General features: G+C 38.2%; 1 protein-coding gene across 1 annotated transcript in view; it reads right to left on the reverse strand.

Annotated features, from left to right (window-relative positions):
• Positions 1–12,359, reverse strand: part of DNAI3 (dynein axonemal intermediate chain 3) — a 61,856-nt gene that overhangs the window by 36,686 nt on the left and 12,811 nt on the right. The window contains exons 7-8 of the mRNA XM_049715979.1: positions 2,778–2,968; positions 1,886–2,010 (exon numbers count right to left, since the gene is read on the reverse strand). Of these exons, the coding sequence (XP_049571936.1) occupies positions 1,886–2,010; positions 2,778–2,968 (316 nt within the window). The remainder of the gene's footprint in view (positions 1–1,885; positions 2,011–2,777; positions 2,969–12,359) is intronic.

Consider the following 12,359-nt stretch of genomic DNA (forward strand, 5'->3'; position numbering starts at 1 on the left):
AAGGGGACCCAATCTCCCCTCCCCTCCCCTTTGTGGGTCATTGCTGGGGCATGTTATAATTTTTTATAAATAAAAAGACTATGAAATCAGTGTTTCTGAAAAGTGTGGAGAGCAAGCTCTGGGGGCCAGCATATTTGTATGATTTTTTCCCTGCTGCATATACCTAGTCTGGCACAGAGGTGAGCGCTCAAAAATAAAATGCGTTGAAAAAGAGAAGACGGCGGCTCTGCCAGCGGTAATATTACAAATTTTAAAATAATACGGAACCCATAAGGTAAACAAAATCAAGTGACTGGAGGGTAGGGAGGAAGTCTTGCAAGGAATACACCAGTGTGAGGAAATAGATATACTAACCATAGTTAGCACCTGAGCTACTGTGTTACCACCAAGCTAAACACTTGCATGGTTGCCATTCTTTAAACATAACAGCCAAAAATACAGTCCCCAGAGGCCATTGGTTTGCCACCACTGAGCTAAAGATTTCAAATTGGAATTGAGGTGAATTATCTTGGTTTATTTGGTACTTTGTGGATTCTAGAGAAACCTCTACTTTTGAAAATGAAATCTTTTAATACTTTCCTATAGTTTTGATTAGAACAAAGACAAAATTAATCATTTGTATCATATCTTTAAGAAATTATTTACATGTCTTTTTAAAGCTATTCTTCAAAATAGAGGAAAGGTTAAAAATTTTTTTAAATAAAAATAAATAAATAGAATATAATTAACTTTATAAGTATATTTAACAAAACTATAAATTTTATATGGAATTTCTATCTTAATAAACTGATTACTGACTTCCTTAAGAAACTAAAATAAATAAATCACGTTTCTATATTAAAAAAATAGAGGACAGGAGAGTCTTTCTTTCCTCTTCCTATTTGCCTGGAGGTTCAGCCACACTTCCATGGCATGGAGTGAAGAGCAGTTCTACACTGCTGGAAAATGATAGAAAACACCAGTGAGAGAATGGCACCATACCTGTGGTAAGTAGGCTGACAAGGAAGAATGACAGATCTGTCATTTTGATCTCTGTATCTATAAAAAAGCATCTAGACTCTATAACAGTAAAACTGCCTTAATTCAGATGAATTAGGGAAGAAGGAATAAGGGGACACTAGGGTTTATTAGGGAAAGACTTAATTATATAATCCTTTATAAAAACAAAATATTATTATATTTAAGTATATTGAAAAAACTTAATCTAACACTATAAAGCACTTTCCCCCTAAGCAGAACTCATCTTGAGCAGATATCGGAAATTGAACACTGTGGGGGCAAACCCAGCCTTTAGCCTTATTTTATTTGGACTGCTGTGTGTTTTGGTTTGGTTTTAGTTGAGCTGTTTGAAAATTGGGAGATCACACACAAAATTGCTGGATTCTCTTGACAAGTGGGACCACCTGGCAAGGAGAGTAGAAGAGTAGCTGTCCCCATGGATGGGCTGGGTACCCTCTAGGGCCACAGTCCCCACCATTCCCCACTGTCTCCCACACAGTCATCTTTACTCATTACCATCTCCTACTGGTGATCCTTGGAATCAAGGAAATCCACATGAAACTAAAATCTCTTTGCATTTGAACAATTAGTACCTAAATAAAGTCCATAAAAGAGTTTGCTCTTTAAAATCATTTGAACATTCCTCTTACAATGTTTTTTTTTAAATAACATGTTGATTTGTTCAATATATCTTTTCAATAAAGTAAGTGTAAACTTAAATTTTGCTCAAATTGAATGATGACAAATTCTGAATTGAAGAAAGCCTAGCTTTATAGGGGTTTATAACATTAAGTGATTATAAAGTATTTTGCAATTAAAACTGCTAAAGATATGTGAAAGTAGTAGTTAAAATTTTTAGAACATGTGGATGACTCTCCTTCATTACCTGAGGCTGTATGGGATCGGAGAAACTCCAGAAAAGAATCAGTGATGGTTGCAGCAACAGTTTACCAGAAAAGTGGACCCTCTCTTCAAAGGAGAGTCGTACAGCCACTGACACAGCTATTAGCCCTGATAGAAACACAACTAGAAATTAAAATCTGCAGCAACTGTGCATGGAGAAGTGTTTTTAGGTTTTGTTTTCCTACACAGTCACTGTTCATTTCCATTTTGATGAAACGTGTGTAAAAATATTCTACAGGAGACCAAGAGTGTTTTTAGAGCTCTACTGTCTAATACATTGGTTGCCAGTAGCCATGTGTTGCTTATTTAGCACTTGAACTGTGGCTGGACCAAATTGAGATGTTCACAAAATAAACAGTGTACTTTGAAGACTTAGTAAGAAAAAAAGATGTGTTGTGTTTCTTTTTTTGTTTTTGTTTTTTTTGTGTGTGTGAGGAGAGGGCCAATGTTGGGCAGGAAAGGATGAAGAAAGAGGGCACAGATGGCTCTGTCCATGGATCCACCCTCACACATTCCTATCCCCTTGGTTGCTGAGCTCTTTAAAGGAGGTGTATCTCCTATCCCGCCCAGTAAGTTGAGAGTCAGGGGGAATGAAGTTCCAGATTTGGCATTGCACCAGCTGGGTGACCTGAGTCAGTCACTTTACTGAGAGCTCTGGTCCTCTCCTTATAAAGTAGAGACCACAATGTGGTCCCACAAGGTAGCTGGGAGGACACATGATGGAGAGAATGTGCAGAAAGTGCTTCGCAAGTGCCTGCACTCAGGAATGGAAGTTGTCTCATGGAAAGTGAGCTAGTTTGTAATTCTACATATAAAAGCAACAGATTATTTCAATGTCATCCCAGAATGGAATCCCAGTCATGATTCTGCCTCACCATAGATGATCGGATGCCAGGAGACACAGGTGATCATCTTCTCTGTTAGGTTATGCATGTAAGTAAAGGACTGGTACTCTTTCAGGTGGGTATCAGTCTTATCCCCAAAGGTGCCTTCTTCTTCTGCCAGGCTTTTCCAGTCATTAATAAATGTATTCATGATTTCATTTTGCTGCAGGGCTATTTCAACACTATTTTGTAAAAGAAAAAAAAAGGAATCAAGATGTTGGATTTTAGTATTCAGTGATACGTCTTTCAGCAGCTCCTCCTGCTTCATTTATACTGAAAGAAAAAGTATTCTCAATTGTATTTGGTAACTAAAGATTAATCCTGTGTGAAATAAATGACTTAAGAGAAAAAAATTCAAGATAGTGTGCTACTCAGAACTTCTTCTAGTGCCAGGAAGGTGTTAGCTGACAGCCTCTAGCATCATCACAACTTGCCTCACTTTCCCAGCCAAGGTCATGCTCTCTCCCAGTCAATGACTGAGCATGGTGGGGGGACCTGCAAGATGGCAGAGGAGTAAGTCGTGGAGATCACCTTCCTTGCCACAAATACATCAAAAACACATCTAAATGTGGAACAACTCCTACAGAACACCTACTGAATGCCAGCAGAAGACCTCAGATTTCCCAAGAGACTAGAAGTTCCCCATGACGTACATGGCCGTGTGGCCAACAGCATCTTGGTGCTCTGGCTGGGTGTCAGGCCTGAGCCTCTGAGGTGGGAGAGCTGAGTTCAGGACATTGATGCACCACAGACCTCCCAGTCCCACATAATATCAATCAGCAAGAGCTGTCCCAGAGATCTCCATCTCAACGCTAAGACCCAGCTCCAATCAACGACCAGCAAGCTACAGTGCTGGACACCTCAAGTCAACTAGCAAGACAGGAACACAACCCCACCCATTATCAGAGAGGCTGCCTAAAATCATACTAAGTTCACAGACACCCCAAAACACACCACCAGACGTGGTTCTGCCCACCACAAAGACAAGATCCAGCCTCATCCAGCAGAACACAGGCACCAGTCCCCTCCACCAGGAAGCCTACACAGCCCACTGAAGCAACCTTATCCACTGGGGGCAGACACCAAAAACAATGGGAACTACGAACAAGCAGCCTGTTAAAAGGAGACCCCAAACACAGTAAGTTAAGCAAAATGAGAAGACAGAGAAATATGCAACAGAGGAAGGGGCAAGGTAAAAACTCACCAGACCAAACAAATGAAGAGGAAATGGGCAGTCTACCTGAAAAAGAATTCAGAGTAATGATAGTAAAGATGATCCAAAACCTTGGAAATTGGGGGCTTCCCTGGTGGCGCAGTGGTTGAGAGTCTGCCTGCCGATGCAGGGGACACGGGTTCCTGCCCTGGTCCGGGAGAATCCCACATGCCGCAGAGTGGCTGGGCCCATGAGCCATGGCCACTGAGCCTGCACGTCCAGAGCCTGTGCTCTGCAACGGTAGAGGCCACAACAGTGAGAGGCCTGCGTACCGCAAAAACACACACACACACAAAAAAAAACCTTGGAAATCGAATGGAGAAAATACAAGAAACGTTTAACAAAGACCTAGAAGAACTAAAGAGCAAACAAACAATGATGAACAACACAATGAATGAAATTAAAAATTCTCTAGAAGGAATCAATAGCAGAATAATTGACACAGAAGAATGGATATGTGACCTGGAAGATAAAACAGTGGAAATAACTACTGCACAGCAGAATAAAGAAGAAAGAATGAAAAGAATTGAGGACACTCTCAGAGACCTCTGGAACAACATTAAACGCACCAACATTCGAATTATAGAAGTCTCAGAAGAAGAAGAGAAAAAGAAAGGGACTGAGAAAATATTTGAAGAGATTATAGTTGAAAACTTCCCTAATATGGGAAAGGAAATAGTCAATCAAGTCCAGGAAGCACAGAGAGTCCCATACAGGATAAATCCAAGGAGAAACATGCCAAGACACATATTAATCAAACTATCAAAAATTAAATACAAAGAAAAAATATTAAAAGCAGCAAGGGAAAAGTAACAAATAACATAGAAGGGAATCCCCATAAGAAGGGTGTGGCAGGACATATATAAAGTGATGAAAGGGAAAAATCTACAAGCAAGATTACTCTACCCAGCAAGAATCTCATTCAGATTCAACTGAGAAATTACAGACAAGCAAAAGTTAAGAGAATTCAGCACCACCAAACCAGCTTTACAATAAATGCTAAAGGAATTTAGGCAGGAAACACAAGAGAAGGAAAAGATATACAATAACAAACCCAAAACAATTAAGAAAATGGTAATAGGAACAGACATATGGATAATTACCTTAAATGTAAATGGATTAAATGCTCCAACCAAAAGATACAGACTGGCTGAATGGATACAAAAACAAGACCCGTATATATGCTGTCTGCAAGAGACCCACTTCAGTCCTAGGGACACATGCAGACTGAAAGGGAGGGGATGGAAAAAGATATTCCATGCACATGTAAATCAAAAGAAAGCTGGAGTAGCATTCTCATATCAGACAAAATAGACTTTAGAATAAAGACTTTTACAAGAGACAAAGAAGGACACTACATAATGATCAAGGAATCAGTCTAAGAAGAAGGTATAACAGTGGTAAATATTTATGCACCCAACATAGGAGCACCTCAATACATAAGGCAAATGCTAACAGCCATAAAAGGGGAAACTGACAGTAACACAATCATAGTAGGGGACTTTAACACTCTACTTTCACCAATGGACAGATCATCCAAAATGAAAGTAAATAAGGAAATACAAGCTTTAAATGACACATTAAAGAAGATGGACTTAACTGATATTTATAGGACATTCCATCCAAAAACAACAGAATACACTTTCTTCTCAAGTGCTCATGGAACATTCTCCAGGATAGATCATATCTTGGGCCACAAATCAAGCCTTGGCAAATTTAAGAAAATTTTAGTTGTATCAAGTATCTTTTCCAACCACAACACTATGAGACTAGATATCAATTACAAGAAAAAATCTGTAAAAAATACAAACACATGGAGGCTAAACAATACACTACTAAATAACCAAGAGATCACTGAAGAAATCAAACAGGAAATCAAAACATACCTAGAAACAAATGACAATGAAAACATGACGACCCAAAACCCATGGGATGCCGCAAAAGCAGTTCTAAGAGGGAAGTTTATAGCAATACAATCCTACCTCAAGAAACAAGAAACATCTCAAATGTACAATGTAACCTTACACCTAAAGCAATTAGAGAAAGAAGAACAAAAAAACCTCAAAGCTAGCAGAAGGTAAGAAATCATAAAGATCAGATCAGAAATAAATGAAAAAGAAATGAAGGAAATGATAGCAAAGATCAATAAAATTAAAAGCTGGTTCTTTGAGAAGATAAACAAAATTGATAAAACATTAGCCAGATTCATCAAGAAAAAAGGGAGAAGACTCAATTCAATAGAATTAGAAATGAAAAAGAAGAAGTAACAACTGACACTGAAGAAAAAACAAAGGATCATGAGAGACTACTACAAGCAACTATATGCCAAAAAAATGGACAACCTGGAAGAAATGGACAAATTCTTAGAAAAGCACAACCTTCTGAGACTGAACCAGGAAGAAATAGAAAATATAAACAGACCAATCACAAACAATGAAATTGAAACTGTGATTAAAAATCTTCCAACAAACAAAAGCCCAGGACCAGATGGCTTCACAGGTGAATTCTATCAAACATTTAGAGAAGAGCTAACATCTATCCTTCCCAAACTCTTCCAAAATAAAGCAGAGGGAGGAACACTCCCAAACTCATTCCTTGAGTCTACCATCACCCTGATACCAAAACCAGACAAAGATGTCACAAAAAAAGAAAACTACAGGCCAATATCTCTGATGAACATAGATGCAAAAATCCTCAATAAAATACTAGCAAACAGAATCGAACAGCACATTAAAAAGATCATACACCATGATAAAGTGGGGTTTATCCCAGGAACTCAAGGATTCTTCAATATATGCAAATCAATGTGATAAACCATATTAACAAATGGAAGGAGAAAAACCATATGATCATCTCAATAGATGGAGAAAAAGCTTTCGACAGAATTCAACACCCATTTATGATAAAAACCCTACAGAAAGTAGGCATTAAGGGAACTTACCTCACCATAATAAAGGCCATATATGACAAACCCACAGCCAACATCATTCTCAATGGTGAAAAACTGAAACCATTTCCACTAAGGTCAGGAACAAGACAAGGTTTCCCACTCTCACCACTCTTATTCAACATAGTTTTGGAAGTTTTAGCCACAGCAATCAGAGAAGAAAAAGAAATTAAAGGAATCCAAATCAGAAAAGAAGTAGGAAAATGGTCACTGTTTGCAGATGACATGATACTATACAAAGAGAATCTTAAAGATGCTACCAGAAAACTACTAGACCTGATCAATGAATTTGGTAAAGTAGCAGGATACAAAATTAATGCACAGAAATCTCTTGCATTCCTATACACTAATGATGAAAAATCTTAAAAAGAAATTAAGGAAACACTCCCATTTACCATTGCAACAAAAAGAATAAACACCTAGGAATAAACCTACCTAAGGAGACAAAAGACCTGTATGCAGAAAACTATAAGACACTGATGAAAGAAATTAAAGCTGATACAAACAGATGGAGAGATATACCACGTTCTTGGATTGGAAGAATCAACATTGTGAAAATGACTATACTATCCAAAGCAATCTACAGATTCAGTGCAATCCATATCAAACTACCAATGGCATTTTTCACAGAACTAGAGCAAAATATTTCACAATTTGTGTAGAAACACAAAAGACCCTGAATAGCCAAAGCAATCTTGAGAACGAAAAACGGAGCTGGAGGAATCAGGCTCCCTGACTTCAGACTATACTACAAAGCTACAGTAATCAAGACAGTATGGTCCTGGCACAAGAAAAGAAATATAGACCAATGGAACAGGATAGAAATCCCAGAGAAAAACCCATGCATCTAGGGTCAACTAATCTATGACAAAGGAGGCAAGGATATACAATGTACAAAAGATAGCCTCTTCAATAAGTGGTGCTGGGAAAACTGGACAGCTACATGTAAAAGAATGAAATTAGAACACTTCCTAACACCATACACAAAAATAAACTCAAAATGGATTAGACACCTAAATGTAAGGCCAGACACTATAAAACTCTTAGAGGAAAACCTAGGCAGAGCACTCTATGACATAAATCACAGCAAGATCCTTTTAGACCCACCTCCTAGAGAAATGGAAATAAAAACAAAAATAAACAAATGGGATCTAATGAAGCTTAAAAGCTTTTGCAGAGCAAAGGAAACCATAAACAAGATGAAAAGACAACCCTCAGAATGGGAGAAAGTATTTGCAAACAAAGCAAATGAAAAAGGATTAATCTCCAAAATATACAAGCAGCTCATGCAGCTCAATATCGAAAAAACAAACAACCCAATCCAAAAATGGGCAGAAGACCTAAATCAACATTTCTCCAAAGAAGATATACAGATTGCCAACAAACACATGAAAGGATGCTCAACATCACTAACCATTGGAGAAATGCAAATCAAAACTACAATGAGGTGTCACCTCACACCAGTCAGAATGGTCATCATCAAAAAATCGACAAATAATAAATGCTGGAGAGGGTGTGGAGAAAAGGGAACCCTCTTGCACTGTTGGTGTGAATGTAAATTGATACAGCCCCTATGGAGAACAGTATGGAGGTTCCTTCAAAACCTAAAAATAGAACTACCATATGACCCAGCAATCCTACTACTGGGCATATACCCTGAGAAAGACATAATTCAAAAAGATTCATGTACCACAATGTTCATTGCAGCACTATTTACAATAGCCAGGACTTGGAAACAACCCAAGTGTCCATCAACAGATGAATGGATAAACAAGATGTGGCACATATATACAATGGAGTATTACTCAGCCATAAAAAGAAACAAAATTGAGTTATTTGTAGTGAGGTGTACGGACCTAGAGTTGGTCATACAGAGTGAAGTAGGTCAGAAAGAGAAAAACAAATACTGTATGCTAACACATATATATGGAATCTAAAAAAAAAATAAAAAAGGTTCTGAAGACCCTAATGGCAGGACAGGAATAAAGACTCAGATGTAGAGAATGGACTTCAGGACATGGGGAGGGGGAAGGGTAAGCTGGGACGAAGTGAGAGAGTGGTATTGACATATATACACTACCGAATGTAAAATAGATAGCTAGTGGGAAGCAGCTGCATAGCTCAGGGAGATCAGCTCGGTGCTTTGCGTGCTTTGTGTCCACCTAGAGGGGTGGGATAGGGAGGGTGGGAGTGAGACGCAAGAGGGAGGGGATATGGTGATACATGTATACGTATAGCTGATTCACTTTGTTATAGAGCAGAAATTACCATAACATTGTAAAGCAATTATACTCCAATAAAGATGTTAAAAAAAAGACTGAGCATGGCCGCTGTGGGCACAAGGGCCTGCCAGTTCTGTCCCTGGCAGGACACCTCCAACAGGTCGTCTTCCTCTGCAGCTCCCTGTTGTGTTGGCTGAGAGTTTGTCTGAAGCTCTCCCTGTTCAATCTTGCTTCCCTTCCCTTTATTTTTCACAGTGAACTTCTCAGTAAACTTCCACTTTGAACTTGATCTCATTTGCTTTTTGAAAACTCCAAACTGATAGAAAAGGCAATTTTCTTAGCCATATTCAGTACCAAATGATCATGTATACTAATTATTGTATTTAAATATATATAATTATTATATTAATATATATAATAATTATACTATATACAATTTAAAACAACAAATAAGAGATTCTTAAGGGGAGATTTGGAACTTAGAAGTGTGTGTGTGTGTGTGTGTGTGTGTGTGCGGTGGTGGGGGGTGGTGGTGGTTTTAGCTGTCACAGTGTCTGGGAGGTGCTAATGTTTTTAATTCTATTACTAAACCTCCCACAATGCATAAGACAGTCCCTAAAATGAAGAATTATCCTGCTAAAAATACTAACGTTGCTCTTTTAAAAAACAATCTTGGTGTTCTTCTTAGTCTAGGGAACTTGGCTTGACAAGTTCCTGTTTTATAAGTTACTATAATGTTTATTGTCCCTTTATATGTTTAGGCTTGAAAGCTCAGCCCCCTCCCAAGGCCTCTAGGAGCCTTCCCATAATTAGAATGCCACCCAAGGTTTTACCCTAATGACTGAAAGTCTAAGCAACTTGGTTTTTTAATAAATATAGTAAGTTGAAAGTGGTTTTCAATTGTGAATTTCCTAAAATAAGAAAAAAAACCCTTTATTTAGATAATTAAATATAAGCAGTAAGTATCCTAATAGATATTCCTAACATATTAAATAAGGGTACCATTTAATACCTGTGTCATTAATCATTACACTACCATTCACTGCGTAATTGAATACTCTTTGGTCTGAATTCTTCTTGTACTTCATCTTTCAAACTAGATGCATTTCCTTGGACCGGCAGCATCAGCATGACCTGGAGCTGTTAGAAATGCAAAGCAGCAGGCTCCACCCCAGACCTACTTAGTCAGAACCTGCATTTTAACAAGATGCCCAGGTGGTTCATATGCACATTAAAGTTTGAACAACCCTGAAAAACCCTATGAACAACCCGGAGCTTCAAGGTTTAAGCCCAGTTTCAAGTAGAAGCATTTGTTAGCATTTTCAAAATCACTTCTTTCTGTTTCAGCCTGAACTGTCTTCACAAGGGAGAAGTGAAGACAGCACCTTTTCTCTGGTTTCCTGTTTCTTGATTTTGGTGCACTCTCCCACGTGGTTCCTGAGAGAGATGAACTGGAGGCTGGCAAAGCTTGTTGTCTGAGTGAAAGCCCATGGGTATCACTGTGTTTTTAACCCCCAAATGAACGTTTCTTAGTTGCTTTGAGAATCCTCTTGAAGTTTCTCTCTCTCCTCTCAGATCATTTTCTTCTTTTGCAAATAATCCTTGCCTTAGGTTTGTTCTGGACAAAACTCTATGAGAAGGAAAGAACTCATTTCTAAAAGAGCTCTCTTCCAGAACAAAACAAGGCTTATTCTAATCTTAAAAAATTAAGTAAACCTTAAACAGTTCTAGAGTGGGAAGCATGGCTGTGATGTAAATGTGGTGTCTTATTTATTCTTGGCCAATGCTGTTAAAATTCCTGTACTAATTTTCCTCTTTCTTCTTATAGTTCTGGCTCCTCCTTCCCACATCTCAAGGAGGGAATTATGAAGCTGTTCACCATCCCTCTCCTTATAAGCTTGGCAATTGAAAGGGAAGAATAAAAGCCCACGTCTAAAGATAATACAGGGACTTCCCTGGTGGTCCATTGGCTAAGAGTCCATGCTCCCAATGCAGGAGGTCTGGGTTGGATCCCTGGTCAGGGAACTAGATCCCACATGCATGCTGCAACTAAGGATCCCCCATGCCCGCGTGCTGCAACAAAGATCCGGCTTGCCGCAACTGAGACTCGATGAAGCCAAATAAATAAATATTAAAAAAATAAATAAAGATAATACACAATGTAGATAATTGAGAATTGGCTATAGACCATTTATTCCCTTGAAATTGATTGTACATAGACAGACTTCTCATTTTTAATGTCCTTAGGAAAAATTTTAATAATTACTTAATTTTGATATGAGGAAAAGAAACCTCAGGTTTTCTGGTTTCTTTCTAATTGTCTACATAGGAAAAACTATAGCACACATGCTGTAAGTGAGTGGCAAATAGTTAATAAGCTCTCTTTGAATAATTAGTGAATTTTTGAACCAGATTCTCTCTAGGCATAGGTAACTTTTGAGAGTTGTTGGAATTTCCTTTTCTTTTTTTTTTAACATCTTTATTAGATTATAATTGCTTTACAATGTTGTGTTAGTTTCTGCTGTACAACAAAGTGAATCAGCTATATGTATACCTATATCCCCCTCCCTCTTGGGCCTCTCTCCCACCCTCCTCCATCCCACCCCTCTAGGTCGTCACAAGGAATTTTCAAGATATTTAGTCTTAAAATGTTTTCTTAAAAATAAAAATAGAAGAGCTTAACTTGGGCTGTATATGAACTTGTCTACCAAATCTTTAATTTTGGGAAGAAATGGTAACCAATCGTACAACTGGTAGACATGTCCACCATTGGCTCCACTTACCTGAACTCTGATATCAACTTGATGAGACCTTCAAACTCTTTCTCTGGTTTAGAAGTCCCCAGGGTCTGCTTAGGGCCTGAATATGAGTGTAGGGGGCATTTTAAAGACACTTCTCTTTCAGGGCCAGTAAGAGTGGCAGCAACACAGGAATTAGAGATAAGGTGACATATCCAAAAATTACATATGAACTGACCTCAGATTCTTATTTAAAAGGTATTTTTGTAAATTCCTAGCATCATGGTAATGATATCCTCAACATCCACAACATCCTCACCTTTGTCATCCTGTAAAAATCAATGAAGCTAAGAAGGGGACTGAGGAGTGAAGAAAAAGACTTAAATAAGGGAAACCATGGTAAATAAATGTTAATTTTCCGTTAGGAAAACATCCTCACATGTTCAACTATAT

Source organism: Orcinus orca, chromosome 1, assembly GCF_937001465.1.
Source record: "Orcinus orca chromosome 1, mOrcOrc1.1, whole genome shotgun sequence".
NCBI lineage: Eukaryota > Metazoa > Chordata > Mammalia > Artiodactyla > Delphinidae > Orcinus > Orcinus orca.